The sequence below is a fragment of the Didymosphaeria variabile genome (genome assembly GCF_027946475.1).
Source record: "Didymosphaeria variabile strain IMI 356815 chromosome Unknown scaffold_9, whole genome shotgun sequence".
NCBI lineage: Eukaryota > Fungi > Ascomycota > Dothideomycetes > Pleosporales > Didymosphaeriaceae > Didymosphaeria > Didymosphaeria variabile.
This window is the reverse complement of record NW_026611628.1, coordinates 1,992,061-2,014,400: the sequence shown is the minus strand read 5'-3', so window position 1 is coordinate 2,014,400 and position 22,340 is coordinate 1,992,061. Positions and strand designations below refer to the sequence as shown.

At 53.7% G+C, this 22,340-nt stretch overlaps 8 protein-coding genes across 8 annotated transcripts; 5 read left to right on the top strand and 3 right to left on the bottom strand.

Annotated features, from left to right (window-relative positions):
- Positions 1-104: 104 nt before the first annotated feature.
- On the bottom strand, positions 105-738 carry N0V89_012005 (uncharacterized protein; the record flags this gene model as incomplete). The annotated part of the gene is made up of 2 exons (XM_056220731.1): positions 105-549; positions 650-738. 2 exons carry the CDS (start codon positions 736-738, stop codon positions 105-107), a joined length of 534 nt encoding a protein of 177 aa, XP_056066034.1.
- Positions 739-2,882: 2,144 nt separating this feature from the next.
- On the bottom strand, positions 2,883-3,790 carry N0V89_012004 (uncharacterized protein; the record flags this gene model as incomplete). The annotated part of the gene is made up of 2 exons (XM_056220730.1): positions 2,883-3,758; positions 3,782-3,790. 2 exons carry the CDS (start codon positions 3,788-3,790, stop codon positions 2,883-2,885), a joined length of 885 nt encoding a protein of 294 aa, XP_056066033.1.
- Positions 3,791-5,412: 1,622 nt separating this feature from the next.
- N0V89_012003 (uncharacterized protein) lies at positions 5,413-6,180 on the top strand (the record flags this gene model as incomplete). Its single annotated transcript, XM_056220729.1, has 1 exon — positions 5,413-6,180. The coding sequence occupies one exon, from the start codon at positions 5,413-5,415 to the stop codon at positions 6,178-6,180; it is 768 nt and encodes a 255-aa protein (XP_056066032.1).
- Positions 6,181-6,371: 191 nt separating this feature from the next.
- N0V89_012002 (uncharacterized protein) lies at positions 6,372-7,942 on the bottom strand (the record flags this gene model as incomplete). The annotated part of the gene is made up of 2 exons (XM_056220728.1): positions 6,372-7,737; positions 7,788-7,942. The coding sequence occupies 2 exons, from the start codon at positions 7,940-7,942 to the stop codon at positions 6,372-6,374; spliced, it is 1,521 nt and encodes a 506-aa protein (XP_056066031.1).
- Positions 7,943-8,217: 275 nt separating this feature from the next.
- On the top strand, positions 8,218-9,610 carry N0V89_012001 (uncharacterized protein; the record flags this gene model as incomplete). The annotated part of the gene is made up of 2 exons (XM_056220727.1): positions 8,218-8,320; positions 8,367-9,610. The coding sequence occupies 2 exons, from the start codon at positions 8,218-8,220 to the stop codon at positions 9,608-9,610; spliced, it is 1,347 nt and encodes a 448-aa protein (XP_056066030.1).
- Positions 9,611-9,965: 355 nt separating this feature from the next.
- VPS33 (Vacuolar protein-sorting-associated protein 33) lies at positions 9,966-12,200 on the top strand (the record flags this gene model as incomplete). Its single annotated transcript, XM_056220726.1, has 4 exons — positions 9,966-10,043; positions 10,096-10,291; positions 10,484-10,695; positions 10,743-12,200. 4 exons carry the CDS (start codon positions 9,966-9,968, stop codon positions 12,198-12,200), a joined length of 1,944 nt encoding a protein of 647 aa, XP_056066029.1.
- A 512-nt stretch (positions 12,201-12,712) lies between these two features.
- Positions 12,713-15,052, top strand: N0V89_011999 (uncharacterized protein; the record flags this gene model as incomplete). Its single annotated transcript, XM_056220725.1, has 1 exon — positions 12,713-15,052. One exon carries the CDS (start codon positions 12,713-12,715, stop codon positions 15,050-15,052), a length of 2,340 nt encoding a protein of 779 aa, XP_056066028.1.
- Positions 15,053-17,120: 2,068 nt separating this feature from the next.
- Positions 17,121-20,432, top strand: N0V89_011998 (uncharacterized protein; the record flags this gene model as incomplete). Its single annotated transcript, XM_056220724.1, has 3 exons — positions 17,121-17,335; positions 17,551-17,637; positions 17,825-20,432. 3 exons carry the CDS (start codon positions 17,121-17,123, stop codon positions 20,430-20,432), a joined length of 2,910 nt encoding a protein of 969 aa, XP_056066027.1.
- Between the last annotated feature and the right edge of the window lie 1,908 nt (positions 20,433-22,340).

Below are 22,340 nucleotides of genomic sequence, written 5' to 3'. Positions count from 1 at the left end.
TTGGCTTGTTTGTGAGCCCTCGTACTTGATCACAACCCTTGCTGCTTCATCGAAATTCCTTCGATTTGTTCCACGAAGTCTTACATATCCTCTTCTTACGGCGGCTACCATCCTGTGTATGGCCAGATCTCGGAAACTAACTTGACATGCACCGCCTCGATATTCGGACAGAGCTCCCTCATTTCCTCCGTCATGGATTTATCGAATCTTGAAATGCCCAATTTCTCATTTTGAGGAGTTGGGAGGATATCGGAAGAATACATGGTTTCCTCCAGCTGACGGATGGCGAGCTTTTGCGCAGCCGATCGTTGGGCGACCCATCGAGACATGTCAGCGAGTTTGTCGTCCAAAAGAAAGCAGAACGTGTTATTTGCGTAGCACATCGTTTCGGTTTCTGCTAGAAGCTGACGGCAGACTTGAGGGAGGAACAATGCCACGGGGTCCTTGCCCGGGTCGCGGACACAGACCTTTCCACCATCCGCAGTAGTCGCGTACAGGAAGATGCTCTTGCGGAGTTCGGCGGGCAGGCGCAGGAGTGGAGAGTTGGTGCTGTTTGCGATAGTACTGTTGGCGCTATTAGCGGTTGTCGAGGTAGGGGATTCAATCCGGGATTATAGCTGTAAATGCCTCGGCGCACTAGGTGACTTACATGTGCCGAGTATCTTTGTTGATTTCGAGGAGGCCGACGATGTCCATTGCTTCATTTGGCTCGCGGTTGGCCTGCTTGAGGTCGGCCATTTTGTTCGCGGGTGCGGGCGTCGGCGACTTGGAAACCATCGAACCTACTGCTGGCGTTTCTAGATAAGATGAGAGCCGTACAGTCGAGAGAAAGCCCGGAGCTCTGTTTAGCTGAGGATGGCAGTGGGATAGTAATGCAGAGAATGAGTGTGAGCAGCTCTTGGTGGTAGCAAGCAGCCCCTTCCCGATGCACGGCTCCACACCAGGTGGTGTGGCAGGAGCGTCGGAGGCATGGATATAGCCTAGCGTACATGCTCACCGAGCACCTTATCTCATACCTCATACTATACAAAATAGAGACCTTCATCCTGCAGAGCTCCTATCCTACGACACTAGGCGTTACTACCCAACAACCCAGTAAGCCACATCAACGGCTTTTCCTACGCTATTTGCAAACAACAGCGAGTTGCAATCTAGGTTTCGCAGAACACGTCCATCTCGGCCTAGGATCATAGTTATAAATTATGGGCCATGGTCAGAGGTCTTGCCAGAACGGTCCAGGAGGTTTCACATGGGCCGAACAGGGCGCTCTAGATCATTCGCTCAAAGGCGGCTATCATAGTGAAATCAAATTCATTCTTTCAAACCAGAACACTATTGGCCCTAGCACATGGTTATGCAAAGCTCCCTTGTTCACCGTGTGTACGCCTTGTTGCAATCTCAGGGCGAAGTACGGAGCAGCAAGATCCGCTGTAGTCCCTGCGTGCAAGCAGCACAAGATTACCCCCGGACGGCCTCTTCTTGCTCCGCTTTGATTGACGTGCCTTCCATTGTTTTGTTCATGCAGAATAGCCTACTTCTGACGATACACAAAGTGGAGTCTATCGTTTGGGTGCATATCCACCATTTGAAGACTGGGGCATGATGCCTTGACCATCTTGACCATCCTTGTTGTATCTTCATCGATACCTTGAACCATATTTTTGTCCAGGACCATAAGGTGTCGTATAGCCCGTTGCTGTGCTGGTAGACGTAGAGAAAGCCAAGTCTCCATCACCCAGATTGACAGCAAATAGAATATGTTCTGTGTGTAGATCATCGTCGCAGTTTCATGGTAAGCCTGCCGACATACGCGCGGGAGTGCCATCGCAACCTGCATCTTGTGCTCCTCCAACGTGAGGCTGGCATAGAGACCGGGGTGTTCGCTAAATACTAATATGCTATAACCAAAATCACAATCGGGATCGTTACACTTGGGACCACAGCTGAAACGATCGAGTGTGAATGCGAGCTCAAAGATCCTGTTCCGTATCTCAGCCGGAAGTCGAAACAAAGGCGACTTGGCGTTTGCAATTGTCCTGTGTTGGAATCAGCATTGTGCAACCGCGCTTGAGATACCAAATTTAGAATTTGAACAGTACTACCACTGCTGTGTTCGAACAAAACTAACAGTTTCATTGCGTACCTTTGCTTCAAATGCTTCGGCGGTTTCATGGGGACAAGACCACCAGTCTCCCGATACTGTTTGTGGCGAGGAAGGGCCTTCTCAGCGATTCGCGCTTTCGCTTTGAAGCTCTTCTGGATCGCGCGAGCCACGTGACTGCTTCTCTCCGCGCGAGTCTTGCTCAATTGTATCTTCTTTCGCGTGCTTTTCCGGAGCACCCGCGTCATCTCGTCAATTTGGTCGCAAGCGCGAATTGGACGGGCACTTTGTGATATTCAGGTGGGTAAAAGGATTGAAGAGGTGGGCTCTGAAGTTCGTGAATAAGAGTGAGCAGATTGCGCGCTAGTAAAGGTGAGAGACGAGATTGCGAGCATGTAGCAGTAACCGTGGTGACCGCGACTTTGGCACAAGTGAAGGAAGGAGCTAAACGTGAGCAAAGCATGTTAGAGCCAGCACGCAGGATAGGGTGGAAAGCGGGAATAACTTATGTCGTAGAATATCCGGTAGCACTCTCACAAGACCGCGTTGTTGGGTTTCATGAAGATCCATCTTATCTGGTTTCTGGTATCACAAGATCTTCATATAGCTGACTAACGTCGTTTGTGAATCATTGTTGCCCGTTCTGTGACTCGAATTTGCTCAGGAGCCAGGAGAGGGAGTACTTTCTTAGCAGTCAACACCAGCCGCGAGGTACTTCCCCTTTGGGAAGGCACATCAAACCCTAGTGGCAGCGAATGAATCCAGAGAGATCCCGTCTATTTCAAACCAATGCGATGATCTGGTTTTCTGAAACTTTGTGTTCAACAAGAAGCTCACGGCACGCATCGCCCTCCATCTCGAAGAAGCCAATCCTCTCGAAAGCATGCTCGGGTACTGGCCGCCGTGTCAACAGAAGCCCTTCAGCTATCTCGTCCCATGCCTGCCTGTTCTCCCAGTTCGTTGAAGGAAGCTGCCGTATGACGAGCATATACACATCAAGGCTGCGGTCTTTCGGATCGACGTGTATATTATCAATCGTCTTGCCCTCATTATGGATATTGCGGTATTCCACATAAACACCAGTCTTCGCCATAGTAAAACCTCGCAAGACTGACATCTGGCCGTTCCTAACTTTTTGTCTGATAGCCTCAGATATCGAAGGTTTGTCCCAGCGGGGAACATCCCATTTGGGAATCATGCGTATCAAGTTGCACTGTATCCACAACATAGCCCAATGGGACCCTCTGAAGGCCGTCTCTGAAACATCAAGACTGATGACTTTGGCAAGATATGTACCCTGAGTATTATATCTCGTCATATCTACAGGCCAGATTCTTTGATTTGTCGAGGCCCAGCTCCAGGAGGGAGCTAGCTTCCGGAGCGGCGGGCGCATTGTGACACCAGTGTCGGGAACAAAGCTGAAACATAAGTCCTGGAGAATTCGACTCTTCCACATCCCCACAATAAGCTTATCGTCGAAGAGGGAGCCAACGTCTTGAGCTATACCTTGTATAGCAACCAACTTGTCCTCAACTTTTGTCACGCTGCTTCGTGAGTATCCTTCACGCCATCTGAGCCAATCTAGGTAGAGGTCCTCAAGCTGTTCGATGTCGATGTATTGGCGCAATTCGATCATTCGTTTGCGGAGCTTGTGGGTCTTTTGCTTGAGTGGCATCGGACCTGAGCCATGAAATGTCGAGAGCGCCCATACCGGTAAGCTGCTTGGGTAGTTTTCGCTTGCTTTGCATTCATAGCATTCCCAGAACAATTGCTTTTCTGCGAAATGCATGATACGTCGAGATAGATGCCGCTCCTGGAACACCCACCCTCTCTTGTTCAAAGGGGCATTCTCGATGCACTCTATCCAAAGATCGTCGTGATCGCACCAATATTGTCCTGCCGGAGGAAACCTAGCTGCATCTTCATGCTCTGAGTATTCTTCAGACGCCCAAGTAGCAGTGAGACAACGAGGACGCACTAGCCAGGGGTCGCGATCGAAGAACAACCCTTCGTCGCTGCTTGCTGCTGCTGTTGCAGCAATCGTACAGGCTGCGTTACTGTAGACATCTCGCATACGCGACGCTTCCTTCTCCCAATCGTCGAGATTGTCCTGGTATATACATCGAGTGGTACATCAGTAGGCCGTTGGATCCATGCCGAACAACACCTACAGGGAGTCGATCCAGAGAAGCCGCGTTCCCAATGTTCGTGTGACGATGACAGCGTCGCGAAAAGTCTTTGGCAACGACCCCAGTGGGATCCCATCTTCAAGGTTCTGCGCTGATCTTTGGGTCAGAGTAAGAGGTTGCGAATTCCCCCAACCTAGAGAACAGTTTCAGCTTCAGCGAGCGCACAGGGGACTCTCTCAAAGTGAAACTTACAGTGAGAGAGGCAAAAGTATCGACCCCGGTAGGGGAAACGGTGAGTGGTCCGCAAATACACTTTCTCGTCGCCTAATATACCCACATCAAGGATCCTAGACGGGAGGAAGTATTCATCCATTTGTGAGCCACATTCGTTGTGCTCGTCAATACACTCCTTGTACTTACTCACGAGAAAATCAAGTGCAGATGCAGACCCGGTATTCGTAGAAAGTAGACCGGGGAAGGTAAAATTCTCCATATCTATGGCAATCAGCATGAGTAAGAAGCGCAACATCCTCACAAAGGCGCTCTCTACGAACTTTGCCACGGTTCGAGCCTAATGAACGCTCCTTCGGAGCGTAACTCCAACCACAGGTGGTCGACGATATTATCCGCTCGTGAAGGGCCGGACCCAAAAGTATATTTTGAGCCATCGACTACGTTGTCATCGTAGAGAGTCGGCTCGAAGGGGTCGTCCCAAGCGAAACAGCACAAGTAGCACGGTAATTGAAGCGCCTTTCGTAAAGATTCAGCATCAGCGTGGTGCGGCGCAACGTCTTCGAGGGGTATTCCGTCTCGATCACCTCTCAACAGTCTGATACAAGCGTCGCAAAGCTTCTTCTCGTCCATAATGGCGCTAATGTAGGCGATATGTCATATGATGGGAAACAAGTTGAAAGGTAGGAGGCACACGGCTGGCCTTCGCCAAGAAGCTAAACCCGCTCCTCACGTGCTACTACCGTTTCCAAGGTTCCGACCCATCGACCTTTAGAGATGAGATTTGAAAAGCGCGGAGCTTGTCGATTGCTTCATTGTTGTTCAACAGTTCCAGTCATGAACAAAGTGGATAAACTAATGAACAAGCCAATCAGAATGTTCGTTCACTAGCGTTGGCTCAGTGCTCTACTTGAGCTTCTAGTAGTTCAACAGCACGACCACAAACCAGCCATGACCACGCCCCTAAAAGACCAAATCGTCCTCATAACCGGCAGCTCCCGCGGTCTCGGACTTGCCATTGCGCGCGCCTTCCACGCCGAGGGCGCAAAAGTCATCCTCAACTACCTCCAGCCTTCCTCTGAAAAAGCAGCCTCATCCGCCGCCTCTGAGCTCTCCGCCATAGCAATCCGCGCAGATATAACCGATCTCACAGTCGTACAGTCCCTCTTCACCCAAGCTGAACAACACTATGGCCAGCCCATCTCAATAGTCGTCAACAACGCCCTATCCCCCTTCACCTTCAACGGCGAAGCGCGCCCGAAGCTTGAGGACATCACTTGGGATGCATTCGACGCGCAATTTAAAGGCGCGGTGCAAGGTGCGCTGAACACGACTAAAGCCGCGCTCCCGGGTTTCGAAAAGCTGGGCTACGGCCGCATTATCAACATTGGGTCGAATCTAGTTCAGAACCCTGTGGTACCGTACCAGGACTACACGACAGCTAAAGGCGCGCTGCTCGCATTTACGAGGACGTGTGCTGCGGAGCTAGGGCCAAAGGGAGTGACAGTGAATATGGTCAGTGGGGGGTTGTTGAGCGTTACGGATGCGAGCAGGGGGACGCCGGAGGAAGTGTTTGAGATGGTGAGGGGGGTTACGCCGTTGAGGAGGGTGACGACGCCGGAGGAGATGGCGGGTGCGGTGTTGTTTTTTGCGAGTCCATGGGGAAGAGCTGTTACGGGGCAGAACGTTTGTGTTGATGGTGGCCTGGTCATGAGCTGAGTAAGGTAACGAAGTGGGCGTGACAGTGAGAACTATAAACTGTTGCATCAAGAGATAAGTTATGAAGCAAGGCTCCCAGAACAAACATGCGTCGCACGGTATCGTATACAAATTTTCTTTTATGATATACACGCACCCGCTAAAAGACATCATACATCGATCAATGATATTTCCATGCATCCTGGGCAGGCTTAGAGCTCGCCATGTTCAGGCACAGCGGGTTCAGGCTCCTCCACGGGCGCAGGCTCAGGTGTTTCGACAATTTCCTCAACCTCGATCTTGATGGGCTCCTGCTCCGCGGCCTTCTCCTGCGGAACCTCCTTTTCGACAACAGACAGTAGCGACCCGGGCAGCTTCTCCTTCTTGCCGTCACCCATGCGAATGGCATCGACCCAGGACTCAACCTCGGTAGGGCCGTAAGTTGAGCCGGAGTACTTCTTATACCAGGATCGCTTGCCGTTGGTCGCGACGAGGTGGACTTGGTCATCGCCTCCAAGACTGAGCTCCTTAAGGAGGGAAGCTGCGACGGGGTTTGAGGCTGGGACACCGATGAAGGGGAACAGGTTGCTCTTCAGATCATCATACTTCTTATGAATGGAGGCAAGGGAGGCAAGCGCTGTTGTGGCTGCCTCTGCAGATTCGTCCTTGGGGAGGATGGCGAGAATGCAGGTCTTGCTCTTCTCGTTAAGGCAAGAGGCCTGCAGCTCGGAGGCTTCAGCGATGACAGGGATCGTAGGCTTGGCCTCGGGAATGACGACTGGCTCGGGGCTATCCTCGTCCTTGATGTTAGCATCAGGAGATTCAGTGGGCTTGTTGGCCTCTTCAAGGGTCTCGTCCGCAGCTGATGTGGCAGCAGATGATGCCTCAGAGGACTTGTGTGAAGCTGAAGCCTTGGAGAATTTGCTTTCCTTCTTGGCGTCCTTCTTCTCTTTCTTCTTGTCGTCCTTCTTTGCCTTGGCTGGGGGACAGTCGGGGTTCGGTGCGGCAACCTGCGAGAGGAAATCCACCATGCCTGCCTTCTCCATAGGTCCGTCGTACTTGAGGGGCTCATCAGATCTAGCCTTGAGGAGAACCAACGCGGGAAACTTGGTGATGCCGTACTTATCCACGGCACCGCTCTCGGTCTTTTTGATCTGTGCGATGGGCACTAGTCCAGCGAAGTCGATAGCCAAAGTCCTCAACGTAGCGCTGATGGCGCCCTTCTCGCTGAACAGGATGGCCTTGGCGCTGTCCTTGTTCTCCTCCAGCCACTCATCCAGCTTCGCATCAGTCATCCGCTTGACGTTGTTGGGCACCTTGTCCTTGACTATCTCTACGATGCCCTTAGCCTCTCGTGGGCCGTTGTAGTCCTCCACTGTGGGCTTGCCAGCCTTTTTGCCCGGACGTACGATCTTGAGGGTGGGAAATCCCTGAACGCCCATCTTGCTGCACAGGGGCTTGTTGAGCTCATCGTCGCAGTTAACGGCGGCGACCTTTGCGATACCCTCGAGGGACTTGGCGGCTTTCTCGTAGGCGGGTTGGAGGTTCTTGCAATGGCCGCACCATGGCGCATAGAATCTGGGATGATTAGACAAAGCGGCGGAGTTTCGGCAAGAGTGAGAACTTACTCGACGATCGAAGTGTAGTTGGACTTTGCGATCAGGCGATCATAGTCGGCAGTGGTGACCTGGAGAACCTTGGAGCTCTTGGGGTAGAGACCCGCTGCGTCGGCCTGGAGGGCGAGCGCTGCGACGGCGGCTGCGATGGCGGTGGAGCGTACCATGATAGCAGTCGGTGGAGTATGGAGGTTGAAAGAGTGCAATTGAGCTGCACAGCTCAGATACCGGAGTGTGCTTATGTAGAGGTGGCTCACATCATGCCCTTTGAAGCCAGAGTGTCTTTTGGCTGTGCTCCAACAGCTCCTGCTGCACCCCGCGCCGCGCTAGTTATCGCCGAGGCCAGCTTTGCAGGGGTCCATATGACATCGCTGCCTTCACTCAGAGCTCCCCGCACATCGCGAACAGCTACTTCCTCTTCTCACCAGCGACCGCACACAACATGGCAGACAGCATCCCCGCGCAGCTGAGGGCCGCGCAGATCACGCCTTTCGTTCAGCGTGCTGCCCAGCTTGAACCCTACAAGCCTTTCATCACATACTGGCGTAGGTGCAGCGCTGCCGGCGGTAGCCATCTGCTAACTCGGTGCAGTGAGGTTCTACATAATCCAGAAGATCATTGGGGCTGGCCTCCACACGGCCGATTCAGAATGCACCACCTACACAGCAAATCTTATGGACCAGCTTGAGCAGACGAAAGCAGCGAACCCTGACGAAGATGCCTTGCACGACGAAACGGCCGCGCAGGCGTACTGCGAGCAGTTTGCCCTCACCACTTTTACGAAAGGAGAGAAGGACATGACTGCGAACAATGTGACCAAGGGTACCGCCGACACACTATTGGCGGCTGCGACGTTCCTCGAGATACTCACGATATGGAAGAAGGATCCTGAAGCCGAGATCAAGTCGAAGCAGAAGTTCGCGAAATATCACGCGGCACGCATCCTCAAAGCCATTCGGAATGGCGAAGACCCAAACCTTTCCAATCCTGTCCACGAGCCACCGGCAGTGATCTCTCCCTCTTTACTAGATCCAAATGATCCCGAGGTGCAGAATCTCGACCAGAATGGCGAGGCTACTCCTCTACAAAACCCATTTCAGTCCTACGTCAAATCAATGCCCGACACCCCAGCGCAACCTTCACCAACAATTCCAGCACCCAATATCTCTCCTCCACCAGTACTGCCTTCCGCTCCCACAAATTACTCACATCGCGACGTATCCCCTATGTCGCAGCCCGGCAACACTTCGCGACAAGGGTCTGTAGTCTCTGAGGGTGGCGGCTACTTCCCGAGGGTAAACGTTCCAACTTTTACCGCCGACACCGCAGCACCAAACTTGCCGACGGCACCGTCCATAGAAGACGAGCCGATGGGCGCTAACCCATTTGACCCCTCATCTCTTGCATCGTCTCTACCCACTGGAGCGCAAGCACCGCAAGCCCCACAAGCACCTAGCCCTCAAGATTTCTATCAGAACACAACATCGCCTGCGCCATCTGGACAACCCCAGCATCGAGCTCCTCCACCACAGGCTCCTTTCCAATCATCGCCGAACCCATATGCGACTCCTCCTCCTCAACCGCAACCACCGGCCTTCCAACCACCTCACCAGCCACCATTCCACAACTCTTTTGCACCACAGCAACCTCAATATGCGCCTCCGCAACAATATACCCAGCCTCTACAACATCAAGGTCCATTCCAGACAGATGAGGAAGCCCAGATGGCGGCTGCAAAACATGCTAAGTGGGCCATTTCGGCCTTGAACTTTGAGGACGTAAATACTGCGGTGAAAGAGCTGAGATTAGCGCTCCAGTCATTGGGCGCGAATTAGCGTGGGTGCTGGTGATGTATAATATGGTTTGATGAGTTCAGGAAATCCTGTTTCTCCGGTTGAGATTGCATCCGTCGTATACCCCGCAAGAGTACATAGAAGCATTTGACACAATACAAACACATTATACCTGCAGTGTTGAAGACCATTTCATGAGCAATGCGCTGCTGTCGTTGCCGCGACGAGCAGGCGGATGACTCAGCACGTGCTCCGTGCCCTGCCCCGATTTTTCGCCGCGCCTCGCTTCCAACCTCTCTCCATCCTCCAAGCTTGACCTGCAGGCGGCAGCAACATCGGCGTCATTATGCCTGTGCACCCTGAAACTGTCTCCTCTGTCTCTTGATCTCCGGTCAACATGGCCCCAATAACGCCATTCAGTGCGTCGGAGATAGCCGAGAAGGCTCGCCGCGACCTGCTTCTGCTGCTTGAGGGTGTAGGGTAATATCGTCATCATTGTATCCTTCCAGCGCTTACACGTCCATCAGATCAGAGGCAAAAAGAACCTCGTGCTTGAGAAAGCGCTTGCAGGATCTGTGAACCTGCTCGTCAAGTCGTCAACGCTGCAAGAATATGGCGTCGACAAATTCTTTTTCCTTGAGAATGACAACGTCAACTCGTCGCAACGGAACGTTGTCTTTCTCGTTAGAGGCGAGAAGGCAAAGACTGTAATGGCTGTTGCTGGTAGGTCTATTGCTTGTTTTGCTGTCATTCCTCTCTGTCGTGAACATGTGGGACAAAAAGTAGGCTAGGCAGATCGCATCCCACTCTGTTTAGCCAGTCTTGCGCCCTATATCAAACATAGCATTTTTACTGGATTCCCTCTCGCGTCCCATAGAGGTGCAATCTATTGTACGATGCTAACATATCAGGCAGATCAGATAAAGCGTTTGCGTCGAGATAGTCAGATCGAACACGAATTCTCTATTTTCTGGGTTCCACGGCGTACGCTCGTCTCAGACCAGCTTCTCGAGGAAGCCGGTGTGCTGGGCGAAGCAAGCGTGAGCGAATGGCCGCTGTTCTTCGTACCACTTGCAGATGATGTACTGTCGTTGGAACTTGATGATGCCGTGACAGATCTCTACTTGGTACGCTTCATGTTGCTGGCACGGATCCTATGCTCATACTTTTGCAGCGTCAAGACCCAACCTCGATATACCTGGCTGCCCGAGCCCTCATGCAGCAACAACAAAAGCACGGCCTCTTTCCACGCATTATTGGAAAAGGCGACAATGGCAAGCGTCTCACTGACCTCCTCACCCGTATGCGTACTGAAGTCACCGCTGGGGATGCTTCGAGTAGCACCAGTCCTTCCTTCTTGGGTTTGGCTCCTAGCTCCACAGCCGACAGCTTGATCATAATCGATCGAGAGGTGGATTTCCCGACTGTGCTTCTCACACAACTAACATACGAGGGTCTCCTCGATGAAGTGTTCAACATCTCTGCCAACCAAACAGAAGTTGACTCGTCTGTTGTGGGCGGAGCCGCACCGCAGCCTGGACAGAGCGGTTCAGCATCAACGAGCAGGGAACGCAAGATTTTGATCGACTCAAAGGACCCGTTGTACGCCACGCTTGGTGACTCCAACTTTGCTATAGTAGGAAATTTGCTCAATAAGGCAGCACGACGACTGCAAAGCAGCACCGGCCGGGACCAACTGGCAGCCAAAACCACAGCCGAACTGCGTGACTTTGTTGCAAAGCTACCAGGCTACCAGGCCGAACAAGCGAGCTTGAAGCTTCATACTTCACTTGCCGAAGAGATCATCAAGTACACACATACTGACATCTTCCGGCGGTCACTTGAAGTCCAACAGAACATCATGTCAGGTCTGGATCCTACCACCCAGCACGACACCATCGATGAGCTTATCAATCGTGACGTGCCATTGCACTCAATTCTCCGGCTCCTGTGCTTGGAAAGCACCACCAACGCTGGCATGCGACCCAAAGACCTGGAAAGTTTCAAGCGAACTGTAATCCAAGCCTACGGATCTCAGCACATTCTTACGCTGTCTAATCTCGAGAAGATGAACTTGTTGCAGCCTCGTGGTGGTTCAGGTCTGGGCGCTACGCCAGCCGCAAAACCGGGTTCGGTCACGAACTACACCCCGCTGCGGAAATCATTGAAGATCTGGGATGACGAAGTGAATGAAGCTGAACCAAATGACATTTCATACACCTTCTCTGGCTATGCACCGCTCTCGGTTCGCATCATCCAGTCCATCATCCAGAAGCACACCCTCGCGAATGCTATCAAGCCGCCCTCCGATCCTCGCGCCGCAGCCCAGGCGAACCCTCTTGCCCAAGGCCTCCGCATCTTCGACGATGCATCAAAGTATGTGCGCGGCGCAACGTTTGACGAAAAGCAAACGGGCGAGGAGAAAGCGATCAAGGCGCGAAACATGCTCAATGGCAGCCATAACGATGGTGCGAAGACCATCGTAGTGTTCTTCCTGGGCGGTGTGACGCGGGCAGAAATTGCGGCTCTGAGGTTCATAGGTGGGAAGCTGAAGGAGGTCGGTGGTGAGGGGGAGAGGAAGCAGAATTGTGGTGTGCACCACCAACATAATCAGGGGTGGGAGCTTGGTTGATAGTGCGATTGAAATTGCGCAATTCACGGCATAAGATGTAAACGAGGTTACATGGATGTCTATAGTATGGGAGGGTAGCTCTTCGGCATAACTAGCCTTATGATGGCTAAAATCTACGGTATCACTGTATGCGCTCAAATAATATGCAACATCGTACAACCTGCCTATGGTAGGCGTCTGACTTTCAATTGTTGGAATGCTTGGCATGAACGACGCACGGCCCTTGCGGGCAACCGCGACCTCCAATTTGTTGGCGAGCCTGTTCAACATATTCGACATTTCCTACACGCATTTCACAGTGTTGTAGGGCGTTTTCGACCCGCGCAGTGTACCTGCTTTGCCTACGCGCTCCCCCGTCCGCTATAGTGCATATTCAGAAATCCAACATTTGCACGCTTTTCGTCGAGCGCTGCCCGACATGACGAAACGAAAGCGTGGGAGCTTCCAAGCCGACGATGAACCGGCGCCCGCAGATTTTGGGCTGGGGGCAACCCTCGCCTACCTGAAAAGCGATGAAGACGCAGCTGCGCCAGCAACAATACCAAATGACGACGAAGGCTGGACAGTGGTCGGAGGCAGGCATCGGCAGCACAAAGACGGGCAGAAAGACGGTAGCAAGGCGTACGCACGGGATCGCAGGCGGGGATGAAGCCTTCAAGCGCGCACGTCGACGCAGTCCGAGCCCACGCCGTTCGCGGTCGGCAGAGCCGCCGTCTGCCGAAAGAGATGAAGCCAGTAGCAAGCCGAACGAGGCTCCAGCTACAGCGCACTCCAACTTTGAAGGAAACCCTTTCGCATCGAAGAACGGCGACTCGGACGAGGTATTGTCGCTACCGCGCAACCCCTTCAGTACTCGGGAGAAGGAAGCCGAGGGTGCCAAAGCATCCACCGAAGATGTTGGCAAAGATCGGGAGGAGCGCCGAAAGGAGCGTAAGCTCGAACGGCACTATCCAGTGATCAAACATTCACACAATGCTCGTCTGAACAACTCTACTAAGATTTCAGACTTGCAGGCTCTCGCGCTATACATACTTGCCGACGGCACTGCACCCCAATGGGTTGCAGTGGAAAATCGTAACAGTATTCGTAAAGTGGTTGTGCTTATGGTTCCTGGTCTGGAGCTGGACATGTTCAACGGCAAAATACCACTAGAGTCAAGTTTCATTGATGAAAACACTGCCGAGACTAACAAAGATGCAAGACCAAAACGATTAGACATCAAGGGAGATGATTACTACCCTGCATCGTTGAGGCCTGAGAGGCTGCCAGAGCCCCTGAAACCTTTGTCCGACGTATTTCCTCACGTGTGGCCCATCATAGGCCCAGTAGAAAATCGTGGCAAGAACTTTGTCAAGCTTCATTCGCCGATCCATGCCATGCTGTCTTCGCAGATTCCAAAAACACAAGAGGAGAAGCAGCTCAAGAAGAGCGGAAAACATAAAGGCCCGCTTCCGCAAGGCACCAAGCACTGGGAAAACCAGCGCACACCTATCACTGAGTATCTCGCCACGCTTGCTGACCAGCAGGAGAATGAGTATGTCGTCCATCCAGCTTGGTTTAGTACAGATGAAGCTAGCAACGCGGCCTACGAGAGGCGCAGAATCAATCTCTGTACAGCTGAAGATGGCTGGGTAGACAGTCACGTATCCCGTCTCGCGGACGCTGACGTCCCTGAACGCGACATCGAGCAAGGCAGTGTCACAGCCGGAAGGCGTATACTAGCAGTTGATTGCGAAATGTGCAAGGACGTAAATGACGTGTCTGTACTGACGCGCATCAGCCTCATCGACTGGGACGGGACTGTAGTAATGGACAAGCTCGTTAAGCCTGATACCCCTATCAAAGACTACGTAACTCAGTGGTCCGGTATAACAGAAGAGATGCTTCGCGATGTCACCACCAGTCTGTCAGACATCCAGAAGGAATTACTGGATATTCTGACGCCGCGAACCATTCTCATCGGGCACTCGCTGAACTCGGATCTGAACGCAATCAAACTCACGCATCCGTTTTTGATCGACACCGGAATCTTGTTTCCGCACATCAAAGGTCCGCCGTACAAGCAATCACTCAAGTGGTTGGCACAGAAGTTCCTCCGAAAGGACATCCAGAAAGGAGCCGATGGGCACGACAGCATAGAGGACGCCAAAACTTGTCTTCACCTAGTCCAGCAGAAGTGCGAGAGGGGACCCAGATGGGGTACCAGCGAGACCAACGCCGAGTCCATCTTCAGAAGACTGGAACGCTCTCACCGACCAAAGTCAAACGACGCCAACCGCGCGGGCGCCATGGTCGATTGGGGTAATCCAAATCAAGGTCTTGGGGCGCAGGCAAAGGTAGCCATCGGATGCGACAGCGACTCCGAGATCGTCCAAGGCATTAAACACGCCCTCAGCGACCTCGCAGTCGGCAAATCCGGCACCACAGAGCAAATCGACTTCGTCTTCGCACGCCTGCGGGAACTCGAATTAGTACGCGGATGGTGGGACGATGGCAGGGCCTCCGACGAGGCGAAAGCACGCCGGCAAGCAGCTCTAGAGCGTCTCGGCTACCCCCCAGACTGGGACGGCGAAGTCAGCGAAGAAGCCCTCGGCAACGAGGTCTCCAAGACGGTCAACAACATCGTTCAGATTTACGGTTCTCTGCCGCCGTGCACCGCCTTCATCGTGTACAGCGGCACCGGCGACCCACGCGAGGTACGCCGTCTGCGCCAGCTGCACGAGCAGCACCGCAACGAATACAGGACGAAGAACTGGGACGCGGTGACGAAATGGGGGAGCGACGAGGACGAGGCGTTGAATAGGGGTGTCAGACGCGCACGGATGGGCGTCGGGTTTATGGTCGTCAAGTGATGTATGGCCGAATACTGCATGTGGTCTGGGCTGTAAACAGAGACATTCAATCGCAGACTATAAGCATATATATTTGTGACCCCCGTTGCGGCGGTTGTGCGACGCTGCTTCGTTCAGCTTGAGACTGCAGGTTGTACGGCGCTAATGAGATCGCCGCGCATGTCGTTGTGCAGGCAGCGCGGCGATAAGTATAGCGTTTCAGGGGTTTGTGTCTCGACACTTGTATTGGCTTTACTATACAAGATAGATGAAGATGGGGCGTTATGCCCGTCCTATCCTATGTTATTGGCGGGCGGAGAATCTATAGAATGGAGGAGGGCATTGAGGCTAGCACTGGCGCAACGGGTGTTGCATGCGATTCCAATGCTGCGAAATGCATACATAGTGTGTAGCGCGCCTAAATGGCTAGCTCCACATCTAAGCATCCTTCATCGCGTAACGTGTGCTGTAAGCAATCTGTCATCTTCCAAACGAGTGCGCTTTTACTTCCATTAGGCGGCAAAACCAAGCGTGGTTCCGAGCCTCGTATTTGTGAGACGGCGTCGGATAGCGCTTCCTTGCGCTTTGTATCCCTTGCGTGGGGACGCATGCTTGGGGTTAGTGTGTGCATGTGAGCGGTACAGATGGGGGTGTATGATGGCGACTTTGCATTTCGCGATGAGGTCTTGTGCACTTCGTGGGGAGGGAGGGAGTTATGCTGGTGAGTGTGGTGAGCGCACGTCCGCTGGGATGGCCCGGCATGTGCCGCACACCGCACAAGCATTGATTTTGCCTGCTAAACATTTACCCCGTGAAGAGCCAGTCACGCTGGAGGCGATTCTCGGACCTTCATTTTCAAACTCTGAACAGTCGAGTCATACCTGCGACTACGCCACCAGTCTGCTTCGGCGTGTGCCGCGCCATCAGCGGAGGCATACGTGTAGGCCAGCAGGGGGTGCAAAATAGATGACGCGCTATATGTATAGTACTACCGCACGTAGGCATGTATTTGCGACAAGCGCTTCGGCTTACCCTCACACTATTGCTGCACTACGCCACGAGAGGGAAATTACTTGTTGCTAATACTATTGTAAGGTCTCGTGCGAGACGGGTGCACCTTCTTCATCAACCGCATCTCGCTTTGGCACATATAGCAGTGATTTTACGTGGGCAATAGCACCTGTAGTATGTATAGTAACACCCCAGCAAAGCGTGCATGCCATCTGCATCGCTTGCCCCCGTCAGCAAGTAAGTTTTTTCGCACGCATAATACGTGGGTTATATTGTTGACCGGAAGGGCCGAGGGCATGGGGAGCGCGATAACATTGCGCGCTAAGAAGGCTTGTTTGAGGGAGAGTGTTAGCGCGCGATGGGTATTATTAAATGCTAATCTGTAGGGTGGGTTGGTGTGGTGATGGGACACGCGGCTGTGGTCGATAAGGTAGATGGGCCGGGGGATGGCGTGAACTAGAGGGAGGAGGATGCGAAGAGAGCACTCGGCCGAGGGGTGAGAGGACAGTGACATGTTGAGCGGGCATACGATGCAGGCATACGAGATCAGGTGTTGGAGGAGATAAAGGTTACGTACGATCGGCGGTGCAGCGAGTTAGGGCTGCACATAACGCCAACTATCGTAATAGACGGCTTATAGTCATCAGCGCGGCTAGGCTGAGCTGGGTAAAGGCCAACGTCGCACTGCTAAACTTGGTTCGAGGTCCTCGGTGCTGCTAATTTCTAATACAGCGTCTGAATCAGATGCTTCCCTGTCTGTCCTTTTTTCCGCTTTTCTGTCGAGAACAAGCGTGTAAAGATCTACCGCCGTCGTTGCTGCCACGCGTTCTGAAACGGGCTGCTACGCTGCACTCAACCACCAACGCGCTGTAGTGCAGAACTGAGTATCTGTCGCCGTGCCGAGCCCTCACCGATTGGCAGCCCTGCAGCGTCGTCGAATGCGGTACCCGGACTCCTACTGCTCCTTCGTCAGCGGGCGTCAGCCTTGCCCTGGCACTGCTATTCTCATCACGTACTCGATTGAAAATACACACTGCAGCAGCCAATGGCACGACGGCGTAGCAGCGATACGGACACGATGACCGAAATCGCAGAGAGCCGAGAAGCGTCGCCTCCCAGAGCCACGACGGGCGTCTGCCGCAAGTGTGGTGCAACGGCGGGCGAACTGTTCAATGCGTGGCACAAGATCACGACCTCATACTTTCTGCCGGCTCAGGTCGGGGCCTACCGCAGCAGGCTCCGGAGGACGGGGCTCCTCAAGAAAGCATCGATAGGCACCGAGTTAAATGGATGGTAAGCTTTAACCTTGGCCGTCGCACAGTCTCTTTGCCCAGTTGAGCATTCGATACTCCCCTAGCATTGTGAGCTTATCCCAAACCAATCAGCGCCTCACGTATTTTAATTTTTCAAGCGCGCCTGCGCTAGACACAATCTCCACACTATACGTTTATCATCTATTAAACCCGCACGCCCGCATCGCCGCAGGAATCATGCTAACCCCCCGCCAGCACCGTCATCCCGCTCAACTGCCAACGCTGCGACACCACGCTGGGCATCTCCATAGTCGACGCCCCGCACGAGAAGCTGGCCTTTCGGTGAGTCTCCATCTGACCGTAGTCCAGACGTGTGGTGAGGTACATATATATCACCCCTCGCGTCTGTGGCGTTGGCCTTGCCGGGATCCTGCATACAGCGCTGCAGCTGCGTATTAACACCACAACATCCATTTAAACTTTACCTGCCCGCGCCCCAAGAGGTACCGAGTGCTGACTCTTTCCCCAGCGGCCGCGACTTGTTCAAGCTGTCCAAGATCGAGTTGCGATGTCAAGTCGCCCGTGACGAGTTCCTTCCAGTAGAGCCCCAGGTGCAGCTTCCCGATTCGCTACCGGTAGTCGTCCAAGACTCGCCCAATCCAGCAACCACCCAACCGCCAACCATGGAAGTCGACTCCCGGCCCCATCCTCCACTGCCCGGCCCACGCCACATGCACTACGACCAACACCATGACCAGCACCACCGCAGGTCGTTTGAGGCCACCAGACAGTCGTTGCCGCCGCCTCAGACGGCGCGTTCACCACCAGCACCGCTGCCACTGCATGGTCTCCCCCACAAATCACCAAGCAATCCCCCATTGGCCTCCCCGTCGCCTGCGGTGAAGCCGGTGCTGCACGATGTCCAGTATTCGTCGCCACATCTGAAGCAGTCTCCAAGGGAGTCCAGTGTCGCTAGCCGACTGTCTTCAAGTGCACCACAATCGCACCCCCACTCCCCAGTTGACCAACGACTCAATGGCCAAGTTTACCCTCGGCCGCCCCAGGATGTGCAGCTCGATGCCATCGAGCGCCTGCAGACCCAGACCTCCCAGAACAGCAGTGCCCTGGTAGCGCAGACCCGCGACATGCGGCAGTACGAACAGACGCTGCAACATGAGGGAGAGAACCTTCGACGCGAGTTTACCACTCACTTCCACCAGCAGAACGCCGAAATTCGACGTGTTGACGAGGCTGTTGGAAGACTGCAGCACGAGATGCTCGGCATCCGCGAGCTTCTCGAAGGCCTCAGCCGCGAAGTGCATGCCACGCGTGAGCTGCAGACCCGTGCTAGCATTCCAGGAGGCGGACTCACTCTCAGCGGGCAGGACACTGCGCTTGAGCTCATGGCGCAACAGATGGCCGTCATGAATCACAAGACCAACGAAGTGGAGACGTTGAAGATCACGATTGAGATCATGAAGAACAAGATTCAGCGCCTCGAGGATGCTTCTGCCGCTCCCCCAGCTCAGGTGCCTTCGTCTCAGTATGCTTCGCCACGGGAGGCTTCTGTGCGTCCGGTTCAGCCACCTCTTACTGCACCTTATCGTGCACTACCAACCCAGGTGCCACAGATTGATATTCCGGTTCCGTCTGGACAGCGGACTCTGTCGTACCCTTCGCAAGGCAGCCAGTCCGTTGCTGTAACTCCTGATGCCTCGCAGAGGCCTGAGCCTGCTCAAAGTCAACCCGGATGGGCCACAGTGAACGCCGGTATCAAGCGGTCACATGCCAACGGCACAGATAGCCCTCGAGACTCTATTGGGCCATCACTAGCATCCCCCGGCAAGCGTCCTAAGCTTGCTGCCATCGAGCCTCGGGGCCCTCATGCAGGAGCCGCCTATCCTTATGAACACGCAGACACGGATGACTCAGATGCGGCTAGGATGCAGACCCATCGTCACACGTTGCCTTCTCAAAGCATCCCAGCTAGCTCCGTCCCTCCGTCGACCCTAGCTTCACAGCACCACTTCGTTCCCTATGGCACACAAGATGGGCCATCCGACGAGAGCTGGCGACCTGAGTCACAGCGCGCCATGACAGAGGTACGCACGCCTGGCCGGGGACGGGGGCGTGGCGGAGGCCCGGGTAGTCGCGGTGGGCGCGTCCGAAAAAGCATGGCTGCCCAATACGCGCATCCACTTAGCACGCCAGAGTGGGAAAGGGAGGAATGGCATGGCATCCCTGAATCACAGGTCAGCCCTGATGGGTACTACAGTGCACGCTCGGGCAGAGGCATTGTTCGACGCGGAAGTGGTGGTAGTGGACGCGGCGGACATCCTGGCTCCAGTGGCCGTTCTGTAAGTTTGGGCCTACAGGGCGTGACTGCTGGCGCAGGTATCGGCTCGCCGGATGATCCATACGCTCACACTAAGAAGACTCGTACCAAGCCGATTCGGAATGCAGACGGTGTCTTGATCCGCAAAGACGGTCGCCCAGACATGCGCTCGCAGTCCTCGGCTGCCAACTTGCGCAAGGTCCATGCTCGGAAAGAAGAAGAAGAGCGCCTAGGTCTCACTCCTACCCCTTCCAAGCTTTCGACGAGCGTGAGAGACACCGCTACGCCCAGCCCAACAGAATACAGCTCGGGAGGGCACGATCCGACCGCGAGCCAAAAGAAGCACAACGAGCTCATGTCTAAGATCTTTCCCAGCGGGATAGACGAGGTCAGGAAAGACCACGATTACGCTCGCAAGCTCTTCGACGAAGACACGGATCACACGGCGCAGCCGCGGACTGCGCAGCATCAACATCACCACCATCATCGCTCGTCGGAGTCGCATGCTGCTCCGTTCGGCATCAAGCGGGAGCACGCCGAGGAGCAGCCGCACGACGAGGACGTGGATATGGATCGGGATGGAGATCACGCGGATGACGAGGGTCAGACACCGGGCGGGCAGAGCGACGGCTCTGGGCAGGGGAGCCAGTACCACGACGCTGCGGAACGGGAGGCGCACCAGCCACATCAGAAGGCGCCAAGAGAAGATCCTGCGACTGTGCCGCAAGCTACGGGGGAGAGCTCGCAGACGCTTGCTGCGGGTTCGCATCGTGTTGAGGCTACTGGGTCTACGGTCGCGTAAACTACGGAAAACGGCGGCTACCGCATCTACTCTGGCACAAACTAAGGTTCGCCCACAACGTCAAACCGTTTTTCACGTTCTAGCGGCATATTTCATTTGATTATGCGATATTTGGAATCGTTATCTTACTTTGGGTGGAGACTCTGCTTTGCTTGGAAAATGGTAATGCTTCAGCATACTTACTTGTTGTATGGTCATATGGCGTTATCTATTGGGCTGGTCGGCTATATTGAGTTTTTGGGACGATATCCACAGGGCGGTTGCTTGTCTTGTTTGCGGCTGCGATTGGGTCGTAGAGTGGAGGTGTAATTAGAGTGCATATAATGCGTACCGCTGTTACACAATCCTACACAAATAGCGGCTATATGTTGAGCGATGCTATACAGAAGCGGCTATATTAAAGTTTGTGTCGATCTTGGGCCCTGTGGTTTTCGATGCTATGGGTCCCAGGCATTCCCGTCGGTCCGACTCGATCGAGGGATTTCTTTCCGTAAGGCGGGAAATATGCTCGGCGTAAGGCATAGATCATGCACGAGACATCCACTTGCATGTGTACATCTCTCAACACTTCTTTAAACAAGACAAGACACGATAAATACCAACCGACGCGGCAGGGCGCGGCATTTTCCACCTGCATATTGCATTGCGTGAGCCAAGGCTCGTTATACCTACAATATGCACTGCACTATATTACCTTCTTCTGCCACTGTCGTTGTCGTCCATTCGCCTGAAATAGGTAGGCTCGAGTGCAGCAATATCGCCCTACCAATAACATTACCCTCGTTTGCCCGCCTATGTAGCGTATAGTATAGGGGCAATATCCAACAACCGTGGGAGGGTACTTAGCCGGCGAATCAACGCGGTGGGAAAGAAGGGCATAAGCGAAGGTGCAGATGGGCGTTATATGTAAGTTTTTTGGTTGTGGTATAGCGTTAGTTTAGAAAATGGGCAAGGCTTGGGGAAAGGAGCGTGATGGTAGTCTGTGATGTTACAGGGGGCGCGATGCGGGTAGTGGGCTTCTGGAAGGTTAACGAAGAAGGTTTGGGGAAAAGAAGGGTTGCTGCAACGAGGGCTGCGTGGCGTGCGCCTATTCAGGTACAAGTACATGTATAATGCATCGGCATGGATTGGTACGACGGACGGAGCGAAGATATCCGCTGGATACCGCTGCATGATCGTTTTCTGCGTTTATTCGGCCTATGCACCTTCCTTGACTATGAAGCTCTATTCATCAACGCTTCTAGGGTGCAAAGGGGGCATGTACCGTTAACATTGTTCAGGAAAGTGGATCCTTGGGTGGTGGACGGGGTGAACTGCGGGGCTAGATCGCATGTGTGAAGACTAGGTACGCAGTCTTGGGCTTGTGATTCACTCCTATGGTTGATAAAAACGTGGATTGAAGTTTTCGCTCAAATATTAACGCTGGACTTCCGATACGCTGCGAATGGTTCGAAGCTGAGCGTGCTGAGCGGCGATTCGACGTGGAATGAGTGTAGATGCGAATAGTTATGTGGGTGGGATAGTCCATTGACAGGGCAAAACGTGTCCTCTCCTCTTCGATTAAGCTGGTCTTGGGATATTACACTCCGCGTCAGGACTTTCACCATCTCTTGTTTCACATGGGTGGGTAGAGGCTCTCTTCACGCAGCACTTTAAAATTGAATCTTTGCAGGTAGGTAGACACCGCGGCGCCGTCGCTAGCGCCCCACACTGACTACCTTCCTCAATTGTTTCAAGTTTGCGCACAGGCGGAAGCCCTCTTGGTGCTCTCTTTGAGAACAATGCGTGCAGTAACATCCGAGCGCCTGCGCCTTTGATAGCCTGAGTTCTCCGTACCGTCATCTCATCTCGTCTAGAAGCAATAGCTTGATCCTAGACTATCCAGAGGGCTGGAGACGTCGCAGTACT